This window comes from Propithecus coquereli, unplaced genomic scaffold (assembly GCF_000956105.1).
Source record: "Propithecus coquereli isolate 6110/MARCELLA unplaced genomic scaffold, Pcoq_1.0 Scaffold194, whole genome shotgun sequence".
In the NCBI taxonomy this organism is placed as follows: domain Eukaryota; kingdom Metazoa; phylum Chordata; class Mammalia; order Primates; family Indriidae; genus Propithecus; species Propithecus coquereli.
The window spans coordinates 1,288,659-1,313,881 of record NW_012144300.1 but is presented as its reverse complement, the minus strand read 5'-3'; the positions used below and the strand labels follow the sequence as shown (position 1 = coordinate 1,313,881).

At 39.6% G+C, this 25,223-nt stretch overlaps 2 protein-coding genes across 3 annotated transcripts in view; one reads left to right on the top strand and one right to left on the bottom strand.

Annotated features, from left to right (window-relative positions):
- On the bottom strand, nucleotides 1-17,116 carry TPMT (thiopurine S-methyltransferase). Its single transcript, XM_012643269.1, has 9 exons — nucleotides 17,057-17,116; nucleotides 12,879-13,062; nucleotides 12,250-12,342; nucleotides 8,992-9,124; nucleotides 5,645-5,697; nucleotides 4,928-5,002; nucleotides 2,245-2,330; nucleotides 815-859; nucleotides 1-381 (listed from the first exon to the last, which is right to left on the bottom strand). The coding sequence occupies exons 2-9, from the start codon at nucleotides 13,016-13,018 to the stop codon at nucleotides 269-271; spliced, it is 738 nt and encodes a 245-aa protein (XP_012498723.1). The 5' UTR covers nucleotides 13,019-13,062; nucleotides 17,057-17,116; the 3' UTR covers nucleotides 1-268.
- A 140-nt stretch (nucleotides 17,117-17,256) lies between these two features.
- KDM1B (lysine (K)-specific demethylase 1B) overlaps nucleotides 17,257-25,223 on the top strand; it is a 50,901-nt gene continuing 42,934 nt past the window's right edge. For both annotated transcript variants that reach the window (XM_012643264.1, XM_012643263.1), the window contains exons 1-6: nucleotides 17,257-17,426; nucleotides 17,736-17,779; nucleotides 21,007-21,105; nucleotides 21,926-22,053; nucleotides 23,159-23,248; nucleotides 24,887-24,998. In XM_012643264.1, coding sequence (XP_012498718.1) covers nucleotides 21,019-21,105; nucleotides 21,926-22,053; nucleotides 23,159-23,248; nucleotides 24,887-24,998 — 417 coding nt within the window. In that variant the 5' untranslated portion in view covers nucleotides 17,257-17,426; nucleotides 17,736-17,779; nucleotides 21,007-21,018. The remainder of the gene's footprint in view (nucleotides 17,427-17,735; nucleotides 17,780-21,006; nucleotides 21,106-21,925; nucleotides 22,054-23,158; nucleotides 23,249-24,886; nucleotides 24,999-25,223) is intronic.

The following is a 25,223-nucleotide window of genomic DNA, read 5'->3' as shown; positions in this document are numbered from 1 at the left end:
AATATACACTAATTGTAAAAAATTCTTGCAATGTATAAAAGACACAGGTATAATCTTTCACCCTCATTATACTCTCCTCTCCAAAGGAGCCCTTTCAACATTTTAGTATTATTTTCTGCTAAAAAGTTATATGCCTTTTTGAGCAAAGGTCTATGACATGATTATGAACCATTAAAAAAAAATTTCATCCATTAGATTTTCAGGCCTTAGCATAATTTTCAATTGCTCAAAAACATGTTGATGTTACTCGATTTTATATATATCTCATTTATTTTTCTGTAAGTAGATACAACTCTTCAAAAATATAGTTAATTCCCCAACTTATATGTCGTTCTTCAAAAACATCAACCTTCTCAAGACAATGAATATTGCATATTGTACCTGAAACAAGGAGAATGGGCAACAAGTTAAAACATTATAAGGAATGACATCAGGGGTTCTTCTAAAAATGCTTCAAATAATTTTAAAAATAGTATGTACTGGAACTGTTCCCCTTCTTTTTAATCAAAATGGGGAAATACTAAGGGCAGATTTTCTAAACTCTGAATTGTTATCACTTATAGCTCCCAAGAGCAAAAATAAATATGCTATCTCTCTAGAAAAGTTTAAATGTCTTCAACATAAAGCATATAGCTAAAAAGACACATTACAGAGACTGGTTCCTTTTCTGGAATAAAACAATCTTCAATAAAATTGTCTCTAACTTTTAAATTTTATATACATACTTTAGATACTAATAGTTCACTAACGGCTCAAAACAGTTAACCATTGACTGTATTTAAAAAGTTATAGCAAAAGTTATAGCATAACTTACCAAACAATCTTTTAATTTCAGCAGCTGGAACATAAAACGGTGGGCCTAAGTAAAAGAGAAATGCAGTGAAGATTAATTTCTATAAATCTTCTAATTCTAAAGAGAAATAAATTCTCAGGACCCACCTCTCAGCTTATTTCCAATGACCTGGGTGTATTTATTTTAAATTCAACTTAATTATTCAAATAGGTGACTATGAGGCATGTTCTCATTGTTCTTTTGCAGATCTCATACCAAAGAAGTAAACTGGCTTAGTGAGGGGATGGCAATGTTATGTGCCCATCGCCAGCCCAGATGAGACAGCCAAGCCAGCCGAGTGTCTCAGGAACATTGAAATGAGGGTGGAATTCATCAGCAAATTCCTTTGGGTTTTCCTTCATCTTCCGGGGTATTGATTTTCTACTGACTCCTGCACTCACCCACATTCTATACACCCCTCCCACTCTGCTGCGGGATGTGGATTTTATAGGGAACCTTAGTTCTGCCCCATTCGAGAGCAGTATTCTGAGTCTCCACCTTCAGACAGAGCCTGCTGTGTTTTCTTCCCACAGGCCCTTCCTTAGGCCTCCTGTTCATGAACAGAATTTAAATCAGATTAGCAGAGCTAACTGCTGTCTCCATTAATTTCTATTTTCATCTGATGGTCTCAGACTTAATTAAGGATATTAGGTCTCATCTTTTAATGAGTTTTTAAGACCCGATTTACTCAAATAGAAAAAAAAATACTAACATGTAAATATTTATAAAACAAGGCACTTTAGAAACTCAATTAAAAATCAAAAAGGGAATTTTTACAAATTAAAAGTATATGTATTTTGTTTTCACTTCTCCCTGAAAACAAAAGTCTAGGCATGACAAAGGATCAGTTTCAATGTTCAAATGCATCGAGTGAGTCCAGAAGAAAACATGTATTTTACAGATTCAAAAAAGAATTATAAAAGAATGCAATAGATAAATTATAAAATTTCACAAGTTAAAAAACAGCAACAATTTAGACATTTTCCTGCACAATTCCTCCCTCTCCACATCTCACCCTGTCCTCCAATGAGGGTGTACATTTGTGTGTGCAGACAGCAGCCCAACACATCGTTACCGCCATGGATGGCAGGGGGTATGCAGTATCCATAGCAGGGCAACCAATTTCTCCTTCCTCCTAATCTCATGCGATTTTTATATTAGGATCATCATTTCCCCCCTCCTCTACAGTTTGAGCTATGAATGGTGGGCAAAATGGGAGAGGAATGCAAGAAAAACATGCACAGTTTGGAAAGAGAAAAAAATGTTTATAGTTCCCATTAGCCAAACGTGGAATTATCTTCATGTATACAAGCTTCCTGTGAGATGAATTAAGAGAAAATAATTCTTATCCATGTCACAGAATTACATCAGGAAATTAGGCAACTATAAAAAGAGGGAAAAAAACACTTTACCTGGATGTTTAGTTGGATCGTAAGAGAAAATGGCCAGGAGGTACTGAAACCCTTTTCTCAGGAGGGACAGCATTATATCTGCGTAGCTAAAAAGAACACAAGAAGGTATTTGTTAACATTTCTCTACACAGGCAAAGGCTGCCTGGGTGGGGGGCTAAAGGCAGGGAAGGAAGCTGGCATTTGCTTTCAGCGACATTACTGAGTTTAATTCTCCTAACAATCACATGAGGTCGATTCTCATTTTAAAAGCGAGAAATGGGCTCAGCAAATTATGTCCCCTGCCTAGGCTGGGAAACGGTCAAGATGGGAACCAAACTGAGGCCTGCATCCAGTGCGGTCAGACCAGAAGACCTCACATAAGCATGAGCAGGGGCTCCTTCCAGCATGACGCAGTACGCGGGGCCTGCTGACCTCGGACGTACTGCCTGAAGGACTGCCGGGCTTCTGCATGCTGGAGGATTGCCGGTGGTTCCTACACCAGGCCGGATGTCAAAATCTCCTGGGTGCTTGTTGAAAGAAAAGACGCTTGAGTTCCATCCCCACTGACTGATGCAGTAGGTCTGCTCTGGGGCCTGGGATGCTGCAATTTAACACATATCCCAGGTGACTGGGACCTCTCCAGGGGCGTTATGTAAGAGGTACAAAACATAATCCCTTTCCTCTATTTACCTGGAGAGAGACAAGACTAACAAGCAGGCAAAAAAAAGCGGCATTAAATTAAAGTTCCACAAATGTGGCATAAACCACGAGTGCTGCTGGAACGTCCTTTGAGCAGGTGCCTGAGGGAGCAGGTGACACCACTTTCCAGCCAGGTCTGATTGGTTCAGAGTGGGGGCCTGACCCTAACAGGACCCATCAGTAGACTGACCAGGACCTGATACAGAATGTTGAGTTGGATCAATCAAATGACACACTTGGACATTAAGAGACCAAAGAGGAATTTCTAGTAAGCTGTGGTCATTGTACTGAAAGTTAGAGCTTTTGTGCTGTGTGGAGCTTGGAGCAAGGAGGCGGAGGGTTGTCAGCAAGTCAGCTATATGGGGACAGAAATGGAGTAAGCAGAGGGGTAAGGACAGGAGGATAGAGGCGATGCATGCAGGGAGGTGGGGATGCCGTGAGAGCCAGGCCCACAGGGATGGACAGACGCCCCCGCTCAAGGGAGGAACCTGCCCATACTGTTTGAGCTCAGGCATCTCACACCCCAGCTCCTCCACTCGCTGGTTATGTAAGCTCGACAAATTCTTAACCTCTCTGTGCCTCAGTCTCCTCATCTGTAAAATGGGGGTAAGACTAGTAAACATCTCACAAGTTGCTGTGCGAATTCAAGAGTGGATCAGTCTTCTTCGCAGGTGAAAGAACCAAACCAAAGCAAACTTGTGAGCAGAAACCTTGACTTCTTAACTTTCTAATTCTTGTTCTTAAGAAGAGGTAGGAAGAAACTTGCTGTCCCCATGAAGGTGATCAGTCAGACTGGTTTGGCAGGGTTTCCTAAGATGGACAGACTTCATTCCTTTTGAAATGTGGACTTTCTCTCTCAACAGTCTCAAAAAATTCAGAAAAAGGGGAGAGGTAGGCCCCACTGATTTATGTTAGGCAATAGCTCAAGAGTTACAGCAGAAAATACATAAGTACACGACAATGGGCAATCCAAGCAGAAGACAACCAGTACTAACAATAGTACTGAGATAGAGTACTAACATACTAAGTACCAAGATATTAAGTACCAGTATGTAAAGTAGTTTACCTTTCTATTGGTTCAAAGTAAGCAGTTCTTTTGGTAACAAAGGCCAACATGTTCTCAGGTGCGCTTGGGCTGGTGACCACACAAACATACACGCACACACACACTCACACTGCCGGGAGGAGAGGGAAGAGGTAGAGTAGGAGAACCAGGGAGGACACAGAGTCTATGGCCAAGCTAGAACAGGATTCCCTAAATCAGAGTTCCAGAAGGGTCCTCACTACTGCTCATTAACCGTGAATAAACAGTTCAGAGTCCACTCAGATGGCCTTTATATCCCAGGACAAATGACATGGTGATGGTTGGCAGGAAACAGTCTATTTCCCTTGCACTGAGTCCAATTTTCTTCCATACATTTATTTATTTATTTGTTTGGGACAGAGTCTTGCTCTGTTGCCCAGGCTAGAGTGCCGTGGCATCACCCTAGCTCACAGCAACCTCAAACTCCTAGGCTCAAGCGACCTTCCTGCCTCAGCCTCCTGAGTAGCTGGGACTAAAGGCATGTACCACCATACCCGGCTAATTTTTTCTATTTTCAGTTGCCCAGCTAATTTTTTTTTTTCCATTTTTAGTAGAGACAGGGTCTCGCTCTTGCTCAGACTGGTCTCGAACTCCTGAGCTCAAGCGATCCTCTGGCCTTGGCCTCCCAGAGTGCTAGGATTACAGGTGTGAGACACTGCACCCAGCCTCCTCCATACATTTATTAAAAAAAATATTTATTAAGGGCCAGGGACAGTGGCTCACGCCGAAGCCTATGCTTTTTCGACAAAGCTGGTATTGGACTTAGGTCTTCTAATTCCAAATACAATAAACTATTTCAAATTAGTAAAAGTCCAGTTAATTTTCTGCAACTCAGAAAAAGTACAGCACACTAAATTAAGAAGGCAAAAAGAAAAAAACAAAAAGAAAAACCAGCATAATTAAAGAAACCAAATTACTTACTGTTCACGATCACCAGGATTAATGGCAACTAATGCTCCTCTATCCCAAATCCTGTCAAATTTGCCAATATTTGTTCTACCAGAAAGGAAGAGAAAAAAATGCAACATTTTATGTAAAAAAAACCTCAAATCTTTAACAGACTGAACCATGCCCGCCATGGTGCATGCTGGTATTCCACCAATTGTCAAGAAATTAAGATCCCATGTCTGCTTTTCCTCATAGAGTCCATAAGGATGTACTGACCTGGGTGTGAGGACTGTCTGCCTCCTCATGCTGGTAGGAGCCTGAGGCAGCAGCCTCCCCATTCTGATATGACCTGGGAGCATGAATGAGGAACAAAGCACAGTGTGTGACAACTCTGCTCCTCCCAGCCCCTGGCTTTCAGGAGATCTCGCCTCGCTCTGCACCTCCAAATTCATTTCTGTTACAGGCCCACGTGCAAGGTAGAAGACACCGTCTTACTCTCTCTTCCTTTTCTCTACCTGCCTTGGGACACAATAATGTTTCCCATGGTTTGGGAGCTATCTAAGGACAAACATATTAAGTGTGCAGACATCTAGGCTATAATAAAAACAACTGCAGAACAGAGACTCGAATCAATGCTTTGTGGATGTTACAAAAGGGGATGGGAATGATGAAAAGACCTCTACCCTCACGCCCACACTGCCTAGCAAGCACTCAAATTTGTAAAAGTACAGCTGTAGTGTTCGGTCCTACCTGGGAAGATCAAAAATGTTGCAACAGTACAATGAGATGTTCCCTGAAGAACTCTGTAATGAAACAATGAAAAAAATTTTTTCTATTTACTTAGGAGATACTTGAATGGTCAAGGTGCCCATTCAAGGGCCCAAGCAAAGTGTTAGAGAGAGAATGTATATTGAACATAATTAAATACTTTTACTGTACTTTACTGGCACCTTTTTTCTTTTAAAACCTGTGTGGGGTTCTCTTGGGTCCACTCACAGAGAAAAATCTTAGACAGGGTAACCCTGAAGATTAGTTAGCTATTTATTATTCATTTCAGAGCTTGCTATAAAATTCTAGCAACGTCTCCCTGAGCAGATCCTAATATTTCAACTCTGCTAAAGTTAAATCTGCAGGTCATGCAATGACCAGGAATGCTGATAATAGATAGGCCAGATATGTTAAGTTATTCATGAAACATGCACTTGTGCTGATTCTCTTGGTTTCTGCTCATTGATGTAGCTAATGAGCATTTATTTACTGAGCACCTAGTGGACAGGACACCTCTCCTGGGTTCTAGATGGTAGATGTGAATTCGGCACAGTCTCTGACTGCAAGGAGGACAGCCTGGAGCGGAGAGGTGTGGGCACAGAGAAACACTGCGATATAAAATTGTCTGTACTATTATGGTTGTGCACCTGAGAACTACGTGAACACAGAAGACAGAGCAGAGGCCTGCCTGGAAGCAGCAGGCTTTTCAAAGGGTGTCTTGGTGCATCTGCTGATGCATCCAGGGGGTGGGCTGGGAGTGCACCCGTGGGGGAGCAACATGAGAGACTTGAGCAGTCTGGGAGCGGGCATGAATGGCAGGGTAGAAAAGGTGTGTCAGGACATGAGACTACCGGATTTTATTCTGAAATAAGGTGCCCACACGGATTTACAAGCAGAGGAGGAAGGGTCTTTGAACACCAGCCTGGGAGTACTGTGGGTCAGCCCAGAGAGGGGTGGGCCTGGAGGCAGGAGAACAGCTGGTAGATTTCAACTTAGCCTGCAGATTGGGATCACTAGGGAGCTTTAAACTGTGCCGACGCCAGGGCCCCACTCCTGGAGATTCTTATTGAATTGCCCTGAGGTGAGACCTTTGCTTTGGAAATTTTTATAAGATCCATAGATGATTTCAAATATGCAGCTGTGGCTGGGAACTGCTGTTCCAAGAGGAGTCTGGAAGTAGGACTAACCTCTTTGGACTGAATAAACTCCTTGGATTTTTTAAATGATTTGGGAATGGGCTGTGAGGAAGCTATAAAATAAGGTACAATTAAGCTTCCTACTGATCTTAGCAATTAATTTCATTATTTAGAAAAAAGTACTTTGTGAGAGACTGAATATACAAATGGACGATGGCCAGACCCTAGATCGGGGGTCCCCAATCGTTTTGGCACCAGGGACCGGTTTCATGGAAGACAATTTTTCCATGGATGGGATGGGGCGGGGGGAGGCGGAGCTCAGGTGGTGATGCCAGTGATGGGGAGCAGCTGTAAATACAGACGAAGCTTTGCTCGCTCGCCCACCACTCACCTCCTGTTGTGCAGCTCCCGGGTTCCTAAGTTTCACGGAAGACAATTTTTCCATGGAGTGGGGCGGGGGGATGGTTTCAGGATGATTCAAGCACATTACATTTATTGTGCAGTCAAACCTCTCTACTAACGATAATCTGTATGTGCAGCCACTCCCCAGTGCTAGCATCACCGCCTCAGCTCCACCTCAGATCATCAGGCATTAGATTCTCATAAGGAACGTGCAACCTAGATCCCTTGCATGCTCAGTTTATAGTGGGTTTTGTGCTCCTATGAGATTCTAATGCCTCTGCTGATCTGACAGGAGGCAGAGCTTACGTGGTGATGCCAGTGATGGGGAGTGGCTGTAAATACAGATGAAGCTTTGTGTGCTCGACCAATGCTCACCTCTTGCTGTGCACGCAGCCTGGTTCCTAAACAGGCCACAGACTGGTACCACAGCTCTAGATGACAACAGAACTCTGACCCACAACCTCTGCAGCAACTGGCCTGGAAGCCAAACCACAACTTCTGCAGCGACTTGGCCAATGACTGCCAGCTTCCCCAATTTTTACCACCACCCCACTTCTAATTCAGGACCGACTAGAGAAAGGCAAATATGCTCCCATAACCAATCATATAGGATGCCCTGTTTCTAGTTGCCCACCTCCCATCAGCACACACCTGAAACCTTTGCTTTTGCCCACTGCAAATCTTTCCCACCCCGCTGCCTGCCTGTGAGTCTCTGCCAAACACAAATGGCTGACTCTCTCTGAACACACAGCCTCTGCTTGTCTCACTGGGGTGGTATATATTTATTTCCACGTTATTACTCCAAACTGGTGAAGCAGTTACACTGGATCATTCTGGTCATAGGTTGAAGACAACTCCCAAACTTATAATTTCCAGCCCAAACACCATCCTGTGCTTCAGAGATGTAAAACCTTTGTCATGCCACAGGTCCCTTAAACTCAACACCTTCAAAAGAACACTCATTTTCTCTGTCATTCAACTTGCTTCTCCTGGATTCTCTACCATCCAGCCAGTCATCTGAGGTGGAAACGTGAACCCATCACTCCTTTGGTTCCCCACTCAATTAGCCACAAAATTCTGTAGGTTTGACATTGTAAACATTGCTTTAATCCATCTTATACACTCTGTGTGCCCAATCATTCTCCTTATTTAGGCCTTCGTGATCTCTTTCCTGGACCACTGCCCACAGACTGCTACCTGGTCTCTCTGTCAGGAGGCTACCTCCCTTCAAATTACTTCCCATAAAGGGGATTTGTCTCAAAAGAAAATCTGGCCATGTTATGCTCCTATGTAAAACCCTGCTGTGCAGTATGAAGTACTAGCTTCCCAGGGCATCTGAGACCATGGACCTGAGCCATGCCTGTCTCCAGCCTTACCTGTCACCGTGCTGCAGGAAGCAGCCCCAGCCTGCACTGGGTAACACTGTTCCCCACGTCTTTAGACTTAGCTTCATGTATTACAAAGAGCTTTATCCCTGTTTCTCTTCTCTCCTAAGCTATGAGATTCTTTTAGGGTAGAGACTGTGTTATCTTTATCTCTTCAGTGTCTTAATCAGAGTCTGGAATATGATAGGTTCTCAAAAAATGCATTTGAGAAAAACCAAACAAACCTAAAAACAAGAGTATAGAGAGACTTTGATCTCAGCTTTTATACATACTAATATAATGTCTAGGTGCACGTATGTGATAAAGAGAAGCCCTCTGACACGTGTATAGTGCCCTCATTTACTCATGCTGAGAAAACCTTTTTGTGGGGGCATGGAAACAATTTTTCACCCAAACCAAAACAAACCTTAAATATTTTGGCTCCAGGAATTTCTGTGATTGGTTCTTCTGAGTAAGAAAGATTCTGCTCTGTAAAAAATTCTCGTATCCCAAGTTCACTGATTTCCACACCAACTACAGTGTGTCCCAGGTCTGCAAACCTGCATAGAATCACACATTTACACTTAAATTTTTTTTCAAATTCAGTACTAAATAAAGGGGTATTCCCCAATAAACATATATTTTCCTCAATTCTTTATTTTTTTTTTAATTTAAAGATTTTTTTTTTAGAGATAGGGTCTCACTCACTCTGTACAGCCTTGAACTCCTGGGCTCTAGGGATCCTCCCATTTCAGCCTCCTGAACAGCTGGAGCTACAGGTGTGTATCACCAAGACTGGCTAATTAAAAAAAATCTTTTGTACAGACAGGGTCTTGATACATTGCCCAGGGTGGCCTTGATCTCTTGGCCTCACACACTAGGATAATAGATGTGAGCCACCACACCTGGCCACATTTTCCTTAATTTTAAGTGATTTATATGAATTTAGGCTCACAGGGTTTCATAGAACCAGTAGAAAAGTGGATCTATGTATTTCAAACCTCATGTTATGTGGAATTCTGAAAAATTGACTTATATGACCTTAGGAAAAAATAAAAAATTTGCAAAATTATATCTTAAAATATTGACTAATACAAATGCATTTGACTAGGGGAAATGCTTTCAATTTCCATAAATGAGCGTTGTCCATTAAAATTTTCTGCAATGCTGACAATGTCTATATCTGTGCTGTCCAACGCAACATCTATCGATCAATCATATTGGCTATTGAATACTTGAGATATGGCTAATCTGACTGAAGAACTGAATTTTAAATTTTCTTCTAGTTTAAATTTAAATAGCCACATATGGCTAGTAGCTACTGTATTAGAGCACACAGCTCTAGGACATTAGCATCCAAAAAAAAAAAAAATTAGCTGGGTGTGGGGGCACACACCCGTAGTCCTAGCTACTTGGGAAGCTGAGGCAGGAGGATCGCTTGAGCCCACGAGTGCCACTGCACTGTAGCCTAGGTGACAGAGTAAGACTTGGTCTCTAAAAAAAAAAAAAAAAAAAAATTACCAGGCTGATGAGGAAAATGAGAGTTAGGTCGCAACATTAAAAAAGTCAGTAGAACATTAAAAATAAAAAAGACAGGAATCTAACAACAGTTTTATACATGGTAAATGGTTACGAAACAGATAAATACCACAATGTGGCACTTTACCTTGAAAAGGACCTAAAGTTTACTTGTAGAACTGTCTGTTGGAAGGGTTGCAGTTCATGAGTCACTGTGAAGGGTTTTTGGAAATCAAATGTTAAGTTGTATAATAATAATAGCTGTGGATTGGAGAGGTTTATGCACCTGAGGTAAACTGACGTAACTGGGAGATGTTTCAAGTATGTGCATGTGTGCATTTTGTCTGTTCATACATGGCTTAGTTCAGTTGGGTGTAGTTTGCTGCTTTATACCTATGGCTTCTTGCAGACAAAATCACACACAAATGTGAAATTCACTTCATGCTCAAATTGTTCCCAGTTGAGTTACAATTAAGTTCATAGTTTCAAAACAAGAGATACAGCAGGACTGATTGTACCTATTATCTACTTAAGAGCACAAGCTTTCAATGTGGGCAGAGCATGAACTATTCTGAATGAAATATCTTAATAACTTACCTGTCATATTTCCTAGGAAATGTATAAGCTAACATAATAGGGAATATACTTTTATTCTTCATACATTTTTTTGAAGTTATAAAAGGTAAACAAAAAGCTATTCAAATTGACTGCATGCATTTTTATTTCCTGTTCAACATACAGAAAAATGAAGCATAGCCTACTACAGCCTGGCATAAAAACAAAACAAAACAAAACAAAAGACAAAACCTAAATATCTTAAACATTTCATCTTAATGCTTTTTTGCATTAGCTCATGGTCAGTTTATTTATTCACATCTGATGTCTGTATAGACCCCAATGTATAGATTAGTTACGTAAATAAAAAAACCCTCTAATACAATAACTTACACGCAATTACAGTAGCTCAGCTCTGATATTTTTGTTACAGATGGCTTCAGATACAAAATATTCAACAATCATATGTAACTGGCTATTTCATCATATCATTTTCCTTATGTTGCCTCAATACCTCTGCTAGAGCTACATTATTACCATTTATGACAGCACTGTAAGACAATCTGTTTAACAGAGTTAGTATTTTTCTTGTAGGTGGTTTCCAAAGTAACTTTCTCTTCTGATTCCACGGTTAAGATATAGGTCTAATAATATAGTGTAAATGTTCTCAATTTCTTGGTCACACTTGAATCTTAAGCCAAAGCAGCGATTGAACAAATGTTCTTAGCTACAAGTTGAGGGAGTGTGAGCTGGCTGCAAAAATTCCACCACCGCTACTTGAAAATCAACTCCAAATGCATGCATGCTCTGTGAGTCAGTCACCAATATTTATACAGGGAATAGAATATTTTTAAGTTACTATATTTTCATTTAGTAACCTTTTACATACATCCTTTTTTCTTTCCTGCTTCATGTTCAAAGTTCTCAACATTCAAGCTTATAAATGAATACATATCTTGGCAGGTATGACTGTGTCTGTATATTATCATGACAACAGAGTTCTGTATAGAGAATGATTTCAAGGTTTGTGACTTTAGGGTAACCCATAGTAATAGTGGCTTGTTATTTAACATGAATTCTCTGTAGAGATTTACTCACAAGGAATACTTTCTTCATTACTGGTTTTATAACAATGATTCATGATAACAAAGTCTCCTATGTGCTCCTAGGGGGTGGGGAGAGTTGAACTGTGGACTATAAACATTGTCCTGCCAAAAGGTTGTAATTCATTTTGAATTTTTCTGTCTGTTGCCATTTCAAATATCTAAAATTAACTTCGCTAAATTCCTAAACCACCTATAAAAACTGAACCGCACACAAAGATCCAGGAAATGTAAGAGGGAAGGTGGGATCTTCTCCTCCATGGTTCCAAACTAATTCTTTTTCTTCGAAACTCAACACAGAAAGACTAAGTCATACCTGTTTCTGCTTCATTTCTTACCGTTGAGAATATTACCTCCAATTATGTACCCATCACAAATAGTCTACTAAAAATAAGGAATCCTTGTGCATTTCACTGAGAATAGACTTTTTAACCCACATCCTGTTAAACATTCACCCGAACAATTCATCATTACGACAAGAGAGAATGTTAATTATTATCTGCTCATACCATTTCATCTCCACTGCTTTTCCGCAAAGAGGAAAAAATACCCTCAGTCCACTCTCGCCTTTAAGAAAAGTATCCAAATACTTCTTCAATAGCCTGGAGAGGAAAAAAATCAGTTGTTTTTTAGGGGGGTTTCAGTCAGCCTAATGCACAGAGGAAAGGACAGTTGTATGATACTAAGCTCTTTTCATGCACTGTCTGAATATTCCCAACAACCTTAACAAATATATGAATTATTATAATCTCCAGTTTACATATGAAGAAACAGGAAGAACACCATTCCTTTTAAGCATAAAGAATTGGAGGCATAAACTTTGCTTGAACATCTGCTGTATGTATAAACACGCATGATCAGTACATAGATGTTACAGGGGATGTTAAAAAAAGACATATTTCATAAATCTAAGATGCCATCGATTTTAAGTCACAACATTATTTATACACTGTGGGCAGACAAGACACTGCCAATGAAACTGTGACATGCCATAGATGCACTGTGGTACTAAAATGTGAAAGATTAAAATGTGCACCTTAAAATCATTCAAATAATGTACATCTATATTATTTCTATCTCAAAGTCAGTTTCTCATAGAGCACTTCTCTGTTATTAATATGCACCAAACATTTCTTACTGATGTCCTTGTTCTTGATGAAATGCAATTTTGCGGTTCACCCACTTGTCTTGCCATTCTTCCAGAGTTAGTACTCGGTTTTTCTGTACCTCAGTATCAGGGTACTCTTTAATATCAGGCAAAGTTTTTGTATTATCCATAGTTTTGTAGATATCTTTGTCTCACAAGGATATGTCTCCAAGGCCTAAATGGAAAACATTTGCAATGTCGTCATTTCAACGGCATCATAATTCTACTGATGAATTAATCGAACATCTATTACCCTTATTATCCTTAGCTGTATGGCTTTTAAAGACATTTCAACATCCAATGAAAAGGCATACAAAAAAGTATTTTTCACTGAGGATGGTGTTAGAAGCATACCTCATAATACACATTAGGAAAGATCTTTAAATAAATTATATCTTGACATTAGAGTAAAAGGGTTTGACTTAAGTGAAAAAAGCGGGGGAGGGGACAAAAAATAAATAGGCATTCCACAGTTTATAATTTTCGTAAGCTTAGGATGTTTTCTAGTACCTTACTTCCTCTTTAATTTTTTGAATTTCTTTTAATATTTACTTCTTACTTTTATCTATGTTATAATACACACAATTTAAAGAGTTCAACAGATTTGTTATAAAATTAGCAGTCCCCATTCCCAAAGAGAGAGGAAACCATCTTTAACTCTTTTAGTTGAATCTTGAAATCTACCTCTATATCTCGAAGTAGCATGCTCATTTTGTATATTCTTGATTTTTCACTTCTAGGTAGCACCTAGCACTCTTTCAACTTCCTGACACAAACACATATACCAGCTTCTTATCTTTCCTATCCTTCCAATGTAGTCATAGCATGTTTTTGATTAAATATTTGGGGTGCACATTATTATGACTAGGTAAATGCTATTCACAGCTAAGACATGTAGTATTCTGTGATTGCTTTGCCTTTTCCATACAACTTTTTAATGCTGTAGTTAATAATTGTCTTGCTTTCTCATTTATAAAATTTCTATGTACTTGTTACTAACTCGACTCTAAACTCTACCAATTGTTCCAATCTCCTATCAATATACTCTCAATCTCTTTGGTCATCAGATATTCAATCAATATCATCTTCTTAAAAAAGACTTCTGACTCCTAGTAGATAGCTAGCATTCTGAGATGTCTCTGATGATCATCATCCTGGAGATTCTTGTCTGAATCTCCAGTTTGCTTTATCCCACATTTTCCTCTTTTTGTTTTTGTTACCACCCTTACATTGGTAAAGCACAACCTCCAGCAGCTTCCTGACAAAGAGTGCAAGGGAGAAATTTTTTTCTGTGACTTGGCATGTATAAAATGTCTTTATACTATTTATCATTTTTGATGTGTAATTCTGCTGGGTATCGAATTCTTGGTGAGAAGCCATTTTCTCTCCCAATTTTGAAGGAATTGCTAGAATGTCTTCTATCTTCCAGTGTTATTGCTTAAATTCAAAGACATTCTGAACCTGATATTTTCCATATGGCAATTATTTTCTCTCTCAAAGCTTTTCTTTGCTTCTAGTTTTTGTAATTTCATAATTCTATTCCTTATTTTGGGTTTATTTACATCTATTTGGCCAAGTTCTTTAAATTTAGAAGCGCATATCCATTAATTCTGGAAAAAAATCTTGAGTAATTCAGATGATGATTTATGTCCCACTGTTTTTTCTCTTTCTTTTTCTGGGACCCCTATGATTTGTCTGTATAACTTCCTGACTTGGTATTACAAATTTCTCATTATATATTTTCCACCTCTTCATCTTTTTGCCCTATTTTCTGAGAGATTATTTAAATTTTTATCTTTCTACTTTTCTGCTAACCAAGTCTTTAATTTTCAGGACCTCCTTTTTGTTCTCCGATGTTCTCTTTTTATATTATCTTTTCTTATTTCATGGATATAGTATTTTCCCTTATTTATCTACACAGTCTGTTACTGACACATCACTTTTTCTGTCGGTTTCTTTTGGCCCATATCTTTCAGATTACAGAATTTCCTCAAATGCCTAGCAATTCTCATTACCTGTTCATATTTAAGAACAGGTACCAAAATACTGAGTGGAAGGCTAAGAATGTGGATGGGGTTTATAGACTGTAAGCTTTACTGTAGGATGATGTGAGTGGATTTCATTTGGAAACCTAGATGTCATTATCTTTATTTTCTTTGGGCTGGTCAGACTTTCCATAGATGGATCTCCTAATTCCTGGGGCCACTGTTGTATATTCTCATGACAAAAAGAGTATAGAAGTGGGGAAGGGTCCCAGCATTCAGTCTGCCTGTGTTCAGTTAATCCTCCTATTTTCAGTATAGTATTCCCAGCCTCAAGTGTGTATTGTGTCTTCTCAGTCCAGAGACTCTTTGTTTTACCCTCTCTAGAGAATAAAACCTCACAGCCCGCTGGTGTGGTGAGGGGCAGATACCTGACTGCAAGAAGTTGAGAAAGGAATCTGGGGATTTAGCTTTTCTTAACCAGAATTTCAAGCAATCCTTCTTGTGTCAACCACACCCTTTCACTTCATGGATCTATTGTTCCTAATCCTGAGCATCTGGGGATTTTGTAAAACAAAATGGGTTGCTCATTGACTTTCCTCATTGCTGGTTTAGAATTCAGCTTTCTTGAATTTGTAAAATTCCTTCTCACTTGTCCATCTGCCTTCTAGATTCCAAAATGTTACTGGTTTTGTCTCCTCTCCTGTCTTCTCTATCCTAGTGGTTTATGCCTTAAAAAAATCCTGTTATTGTTATCAGGAGGGAGCAAAAGTAGATGCATAGATTCAATGTCCTATCTCTACTCGACAAATTTGTATTTTCAAATAAATTTTTATAGCTTCTTTTTTGCATGGGAAAAAGATATGTAAATATAACTGCAGATCTATCGGAATGTATGAGGAAAATACCTGTCCCTTCAATGTCAACTTTGCAATATGAAGAACAAAATAACACCATAATTCTAACATCCCCTTAAAACATTAGTGAAACTAGATCTCTCTTTAAGAAAGAAAGAAAAACTAATTTAGTTTGGATTATCCTACTATGCTATTGTTGATGGGTCCAATTTAATGATTAACCCATGAAACAGCAAACATTACATAGAAGCAAGTATTTCAGGAAAAGTTCTCCTTTTGTCATGAAATTTGGCCTTTGTATGCTTAGGATTTAGGGAGAAGGCATTTCTTTCATTACTGGGAACGTGCATTCACTTCTCAGCAAACCTTTGTTAGCAAATGGCTTTTGCTAAGACCCTAATGATGTCAGGAAGTGACTCAGAGTTTTCTGAGAAGTCAGTGGGAATATCTGTGTAATACATTGGGTAAAGAAGAGCCAAGAGAGTTGCAGTTTTCCCATCCTCGTTTTCAGCCAGAAATTCTGGAACCTAAACCCAAGGCTTCATAAAGCAGTTCTCTACATAAAATAAAGGGATGCATAATCTTTTATCACAGAGCCATCACAACGTGGAATTGCACACCTCTAAACCTTTCATACAAACTTGAAATAACTGTATAATATCATCAAAATAAACTTAATCACTTCTTAGCTGTTCTAACAGTCATTTCTGGAGACACAAAAAGTTTCTGTGATACAATAAAAGTGCACATTACAAGAATCAGGGAAGGTAAATTTCACAATAATGCCTAATCATAAACAGAAATTGCGAATAAGCTCCTGTGGTCGCCTAAGTTCTCAGGTTGTTCTGGTCTCCTTACCCATTTTTAAAAAAAAGAAATTCTGCTTTAGTTTTATTTTTCAATTTCGTTAAATTGAAGAGTAACTTCCGTAAGGTGCACAAATCTTAAAAGAGGATGGCTCAGTGAATTTTTTACATATGCACACATCTGTGTAACCACCACAGAGCAACACAGAATATTTACAGCATTTCAGTTGCCCACATTCCCAGAGCATCGCTATTTGGCCGTGCTCCTCTTTTCTTAAAAATCGCAAAGACACAGCAATGCTTTGGAGCCACTTTAGATCATGGGCTCAGAAAGGTCATTTACTGCTCGACCTCGTGAGTCCAGTTACCGCTTCTGTTCCCTGAATCCCATTTCAGAGCGGGGATCGCGGGGCTGTCCACGCTTGTTAGGACCCCGGTTCCCAGGAATCCTATCCCAAGCCCACAGACTCCAGCAAGTCGTTCCACTGCTCCCCCGCACCCTCCCTGCGCCCCGGGGAGCCTACCTGCCTCACAGCGGGCTGCCGATCACTACCTCCAGCGCGGGGTCCTCACCCGCGCCCCGCCTCAGCCCCGCCCCCCGCACGCAGACCCCGCCCCCTCCCCTGCGCCCGAGTTTGCGCAGCGGCGGAAATGGGCAGGGCGGGGCGAGCGCCGCGGCTAAAGCGAAGGCGGGGCCCCTGCTCCTCCCTGGGCTCGCCGGCTCCTCCCACCCCGGGTCACGCCGTGACAGGGGCGGAAGCGGTGGTGGCGGCGGCGGCCGAGCAGGGGCTGCGGCTCGCTGCGCGGATCGTGCCGTCCTATGCGCGCGGCGCGCGGCTCTGGAGAGGCGCCCGCAGTCCTGGGCGGCGCGCACCGCCTCGCCGGCGCTCGGAGGTGGAGGGCTCGCGACTCCGGGGGCGGGCGTGGGGGCGGTGGCGGATTTCGGGTGACAGCGCTGCACAAAGCAGCTTGGCTGGGGTGCAAGCCTTCCTTCTGCCCCTGTGCAGCGTCCCTCGACCGGGTGGGAGGTGGGCGAGTGCCCCAGGGGCTAATACCTCTTGCCCGGGATTGGAAGAGGGCGCGGGCTGGGGATCCCTGCCTGAGTAGGGGGAATTCCTGGGTTGGGGTGTTGGGGCGACAGGGTTCCCCGATTGGTCGCGGTGTTGGAGGTCTCCTAACCACCCTACAATGTTTCCTTTATAGCGCTGCGTTTTCCCCGAGACCACTTGCACCCCTTCAGCGCTGAGGTGAGCCCCGGGGCTGTTGCTTCTCTGACTTCGGAGAAGACACGAAAAAGCTTTTCGGAAAGCGAGGCGGCTGCAGCTGGCTCCGTGAGCGTTGGGGCTCCCTCCTGGGGCTGTCAGAGCCCTGCTCCTCGGGCGGGTGCCTGCCCCGGGAACCCCGCGGTCTGGGAGTGGGAACTCCCTCGCATGTTCTTCCAGCCGATAGGGTGCGGCGAGGAGCCCGCACAGCCTTGCAGGTGTAGTAATACTCTGGCATCGCCACCGCGCTTTGAGACTTGATTAGCATTGCCAGGTTGCTGAGGTAACTCCTCTGGGATTGGAGACCTGGAGGGGGTGGCCCGATTAGGGTGGCTGTTAGTCAACAGTCTGGCAGCTGGCAGGTGAAAGAGGAAGGAAGAGGCAGGCCCAGCTATAGAAAGTTGGGGTTCAGTGGTCTGGAACGCAGCCAGATACAGGCCCAGTCTTCCCCTGGGTGAGCTGGCAGGACTCTAGAGACCCCTCGAGTTGGGGGGATTCTCCACTCCACATACACACACGGGACCCAAGGCTTTGGCCACTTTTGTTTTGTGTTTTTAAATCTATTTTAGTGGCAGAAAGGCAAGTGGGAGGGAAGATTTCTTCAGGAGGTACATGAGGAAATTACCGTCAATAATTAATTGTCTTCCAGGCAGAGAAAGTAGTTAACAAAAGACATCCAGGCAATTGGGGATTCAATATTAAATTATTGAACTACGTATTTAATATTGAATAATTCAATATTGAATCGTACGGGATCCATATTTCTGAAAATTTGATTATAGTGTGGCAGTAATAAGGTGCTAGTCCTGGCTTATGTTAAATGTCCCAAAGGGACATTCCTGTTTCTGTTGTGTCTAAAGAAGTTTCTAGTAGTTTGTCCTATTTTTAGAAATTGTGCTGACGCCACTAATTTTTATTCTAACCCGAAGTCCATTTGATTCATATTTGTATGAATTCTGTGAGTATGTTTTAAGAAAATCTTTCTGAATAAGCTCTTCAGGAACACGTGGGAATTATTAAAATAGAAATCTACATATTGATATATCCATTTAAATATACCAAAAAACCCCATTTTTTCTTTCTTTTATTACATTAAAAGAAAACTAAATCCAAATTTAAAATGAGGAATAAATATGCATAATAATATTGAACATGAAACAAATTATATTTAGTTAGGTATGTTTATTAATTTGGAAAATCAGGTGGGAAAACACTTTTAGGGTACTAGTTTGTTTTAATGTTGTTTTGGTCAGTATTTCTAAGTTTGTATCAAAGCACAATAAGTTTAGTTTTTCCCACTTAAAATTTTTTCTTTCATTTTAAGAGTCAAGGACCCAGCAACTGGAAATAAATTACATTAAGTGCCACAAAGGATGGAGGCACATAACCCTCAATTATATAACTAAAGATGAAAATGTGCTACCTTAAAAACTGTCAGTCAGAGCCCAGTAAAAAACAAAAAACCCCCCTTCAATCAGATTTAATAGTGGCTTTTATAGCTAATGTTTTCATGTCATCTGTAAACATTTCTTGAATTATATTCTTATTGAATTAAGTATATGTTTTCCAGTATACAATTAGATTAAAATTCTTAATGAAACTTCTGGAAACTATGCTTTCTTTTGAGAATGCATACCTTCCTAGGTGACAGGGTCAAATGTTGTATGAACCTAGGCTGATTTAATTTACGTTTCTAACCCCACATTGGATTTCATATATTTTTACTGCAATACTTACATATACTATACATATACAAATACTATGTATATTTACATATACTATGTTTGTGGTTCATTTTATGAATAATGTGGGATTTGTTTTATACATAAGGGAGATATATGTATTTATATGAGAATTCATGTTTACATATGTATATAAAGAGATTCATTAGGTTGGACAGCCTTTTGAAAATATAAATGGGATCCAGAAGGCCTTCTTTGGGTATAACAATTATAGGTAGATAGTACTTTTAACATTATTAGTGCTTTATTCAACAGTATAATGGATGCTGTAGAACTAATTGGCAATTTAATGCTGAAAGAACTATAATACATTTCAGAATATGTGGGGTTTATATGTTCACAGCCAATGTAATATTTATTGGTTCTGAGAAAGTGAAGACTAAGTCAAAGGAAAATCATCCATAACATTGATGTCCAGATTTTTCAAAGTCAATGTAGATGGCAAAATGAGTTTTTCCACATGATGTTAATAATCCATGAAAAATACTATTATGAATGTTAATATAACTCACAAATATAAAACAATAGGATTACAAGCTCCTCAAAGATTTTCTACAAGATTATATATGTGGAATTTGTGTTTTGTGGTACCAGTTTTCCACTTTCAAATTCTTTATCTGTAGGTCTGTCCTGTTTTTCATCTATCATTTTTTTTGCATGTGTACTGAATATGATGAATAAGGGGAGGAGATCAATGATAATTATAGATTTTACATATTGTTGAATATGGACTTAAGCGTTTTTCATTCCTTATTTAATTGAAACAAATTCTAGTAGTGCTTATCTTTCATGGTTGCTGTGTGTTATTTCTCTTATAGACTTTGATTCTTAATGTTTGTTTAACCATGGTGTTATTGGACTAGTATGAGAACTCCTAAAGATTTTCCAGTAGGAGATGTCGGTGCTTCTATCTAATTCAGATTCATATATCCAGTAGTGACTAGAAAGTGTGCCTGATATTTATATGTTGAGTTTTAAGGAAGGAATGAATGAGTTCTTTTTAAAGTATATTAAGGGATGAAAATGTGGGAACTGCTAAGAAGATACAGTAAGATGGAGAGGAGCACAACAAACAAAAACTAGGTGTTTTTCTTCATTGGATTTTGCAAACACTAGTGTGATTTATTGATCACTTGTGGTATGTTTCTCATTTTTATATTTTTAAATGTACATACTACTAATGGATAATATTGATTGAGTACTTATAATATGCCAGTCCTGGTGCTATAAATAGGTTATCTTGTTTAATCTTCTTATCAATGCTAAGTATACTCTTACTGTGCCCATTTTATATATGAAAACACTGAGGCTTAGAGACGTTAAGTAATTTGAAGATGATGGCTTAATACTCAGGCAGTATAGCTATAGAGCATACACTCCTAGCTACTAAACTGCATAATAACTTTGCTTCAGGCTGGTGAAAACATTAGCAGATGCTAATATTTATGGTTTGATTTTTTTTTATGGCAGATTTGTAATACAATGGCAGCCCCACGGGGGAGGACAAAGAAAAAAGCACCTTTTGATCATTCGCCAGATAGCCTTCCTTTGAGGAGCTCCGGCAGGCAGGTATTACTCATTTGTTCATTCAGTGTACCTTTTTTTTGAACACACAGAAATATTATGATTGGTACTGGAGAGTAACAGTTGAAAAGATACAACTCCAGTGCTCAAGTTGCTCACAGTCTAGTGGAAAAATTCACAATACAGTCATAAAACAATGTGATAAAGTGATAGAATGTAGAAAATAGCTTATCTGGCAAAGCGAACTGCGAGTATAAAGGCATAGCATGTGAATCAGCATGAGGTGTTCAGAGAATTGCAGTTGTGTGGTTGCTTCCAGAACATGAGGCTGGGGCCAGATCATAGTATCATTCATAGGAATTTGGACCTCAGCTTCTAGTTGGCCGGGTGTGATTGGAGGATTGCTTTTTTGTATTGAAGGGCTTTTTTGGTAGGGCTTTTATTTATTTTTTAAAAGAAAAAAATGAAAGGATAGAGTAATTCTTTAGAATTGGTCTAGTTTGTTATTAACAATACTGAGAGTATAACTTCTCTAAATAAAGAAAAAAAATTTTAATTTGAGAAGGACTTTTGTTTATTTTGACTGTCACTTTTTCCTAAGAATGGCTTACCTGAATTCAAGTTCTCTACTCAGATACCTATCATTAAAATGCCAGTTCTATATCTTTAGTCAAGTTTATGAATTACTTGCACAGAGCAGTTGCAAGGATATTGCTGTATTGTCCACCCCTAACCTACTGCCAGGATGTTCTTGACCTTCACATTTAGTACTTCTAACATGGATGTGATTTCAGCAGTGAACCTTCTGCCGCCTTCAACCCTGGTCATTCTGGTGAAATTTTAACATCAGTTGGTTCTTCCTCAGGCGAAGAAGAAAGCAACAGAGACAACAGATGAGGATGAGGATGGCGGGTCAGAGAAGAAGTACAGGAAATGTGAAAAGGCAGGCTGTACAGCAACATGTCCTGTGTGCTTTGCAAGTGCTTCTGAAAGGTCTGTTTAGATGGTGTGTCTTGGCATCGTGTTTCTGCCCGTGAGAACATTCCTTGTGGGAACATCATCCTCGAAGATAGTTGTCCTAAAGATAGATATAGATTCTGTAAGTCAACTAATAATAGAGACATTGCCCAGACATTCTGTACACACCATGCCCCCCTCGACATCCTCCCCCGGTTATACTTCGCCCACTGGGAGAGACTGTACCCATATCGACTTTGCAATACGGTGTCCTCACATCCAGCCAACCATAGCTGCACCTCTCCTGGGGGTTGAGGGTGGGATGGTGAGGAGTGGTGAGACAGTAGAAAGAACCCGTTAGCTCCCTGTAGAGACCAGCATGTGTTTACTTTTCACTGTATTTTCTCCCTCATGAAACATACCTCCTCTTCCCACATACACATATACGTCTCATAGACACTGTGTAGCTAACTGCAGTCTTGCCATTTTTATCGGAGTGACACAGGTATGACTTTTTTTTTTTCCCCAGGGAAAAAATTCTTCAATTAAGGTTTAAGATTCAATAAACCCTGGAAAACAAATTCTGTTTGTTTTTAAACACAAAGACGTGGTAGTGGTCATGTACACACTGGCATGATTTTTCATTCTCTTGCTATATTATCAGCTCTTTGACAGGTTATGTTTGCCAGATTGCCTGCTTGATGTTTAGATTACAGCTGGCCAGATTCCTTCTCTAGTCAATACTGGGCCAGATATTATTACTAGAGACTTCACTTCTCTCCTTCACACACATGCAGCTTGCAGCAAGTGCAGTGTCATCTGTCATTTTGTGTCATAAAACCCTATCGTTGCTCCAAGGAGTCTTGCTAAGACTCCTAAGCCCCGGGAAGCCAGCTAGGTTAGGTACCACTGCTCTAAGTCCTTGTATCCTCACCATGTATTATTATCTATCAATCATACATTCCAATTTTCCCTGTTGTTTTTTTTTTTTAATTATCCCCTGTTGTTAGCTTGTGGCTGTTAGAAGTCTAAGTGGAGACAATGCAAAATGGGTGCATAGGAGGTGTTGGCTAAATGTTTTTTAAAAAGAGAGAAGAAATGTTTATTCACTACCAAAGCTCCATGTTTTCACTATTTTCAGATGCGCCAAAAATGGCTACACATCCCGATGGTATCACCTTTCTTGTGGGGAACATTTCTGTAATGAATGCTTTGACCATTACTACAGAAGGTATGTTCACTAATTGCTTGAGGTTTCTGTGGAGAAGGGGGTAGTCGAGGTGGTCAGATGCTGAAGTCCCTAGGCTTACTGAAATTATTTGACCATTTCAGCCATGACTATAATTTTGACCAGAACTTTGCTGTAGTTTTGCGTGTGTGCACACTCAGGGCTCAAAAAATATCTGCCATGAGACAGTTGTTTTCCTTAGTCTGCAAGTCTAAAATCCAGATAATTCAACATGGTATAAAAGAGGAAACTAAAGTCTCACCACCAGTCGGTGATAGATGCTGGAAAATCTAGAAGCTGTTGATTCTATTATTCTCAGTTTCATTGATTTATGCTCTAATTTTTATTATCTCTGCTTGCTTTAGGTTTAGTTTTCTTTTTTTCTCTAGTTTCCTAACTTGGAAGCTTAAACTATTGATTTTAGATCTTTCTTCTTTTCCAGTACATGCATTTAAATGCTATAACTTTCCCTCCGATTTAGGTATATTCCATAATTTTGATAACTTTTCATTGTGCTCAAGATATTAATTTCCATTGAGTCTTCCTCTTTGACCCCTAGATTATTTACAAGTAAATTTTTAATTTCCAAATATTTGGGACATTTCCAATAAATTTTCTGTTGCTGATTTCTAGTTTAATTCCGTAATGGTTTGAGAATATACTTTCTATGATTTCTGTATTTTAAGTTTGTCAAGGTTTGCTTTATGGCCCATAGTGCCATGTATCTTGGTGAAATGTCTCATGTGCAATGGAGAAAAATGTGTAATCTACTGTTGTCAGATGGAATGATCTATAAATATCAAATAGATCAAGTTGATTGATAGTGCAGGTCAAGTCATATATATCCTTCTGATTTTATTCCTGCATGATCTTTCAATTACTAGGAGAGGTGTCTTAAAGTCTACAATTATAATTGTCTCTTACAGTCTTCAACTATAATGCGGATTTGTCTTTTTTCCTTTCAGTTCTATAAATTTTTACCTCACGTATTTTTAATCTCTATTATTAGTACATTTTATATCTAGCATTGTTATGGCTTCTCTGAAAACTGACCTCTGTATGTAATATCCCTTGTCTTGTTATCCCTGATAGCAATCCTTATTCAAATTAATATGGCTGTTGCCACTATCTTTTTATTAGTGTTAGCATGATTAACATTCTCCATTTCTTTACTTTTAATCTTTCTGAGTATTTTTGTATTTGCAGTAGATTTCTTGTATACAGCATATAGGTTTTTGTTTTATTTATTTTTTTGGTAGAGACAGGGTCTCTGGATGTTGCCCAGGCTGGTCTCAAACTTGGGGCCTCAAGTGATCTTCATGACTTGGCCTGCCAAAGTGCTGGGATTACAGGTGTAGGGCTATAAAATACACACACACACACACACACACACATATATACACCCATATATATATAAATTTCTTTTTAAAATAATCCTAGGCCCTTATTAATTTTACATACTAAAACTGACAAGAATGCACCCCTTCTTGACAGCCTGGTTTTTAGGTGCCATTATAACTTCTCCTTTCCTTATATACAAGGCTAGATAAGTCCTTTACCTAAGATTTACTAAACTGCCTCCTATTTTGAAAACCTGATTACTTATAGGTACCTTGATATATTTATTTTTTTGTTTTTTAGCCATAAGGATGGATATGACAAATACACTACATGGAAAAAAATATGGACTAGCAATGGCAAAACCGAACCTAGTCCCAAAGCTTTCATGGCAGATCAGCAACTCCCCTACTGGGTAAGAATGATGTTCTCTTGTTCTGTAAAGCATTTATGGAGCTAAATATAAGAGGAATGGATGAAAACACTGATGTTTAGGGAATCTTTCTTTTATTACATTTGTTCTTTCTATAATTATTAAAGCAAAAAAAATTTTTTTTTTTTTTTTTTTTTTTGGAAAGCTTAGATAATTCAACATAGTACAAAAAAGGAAACTAAAGTCTCACCACCAGTCGGTGATAGA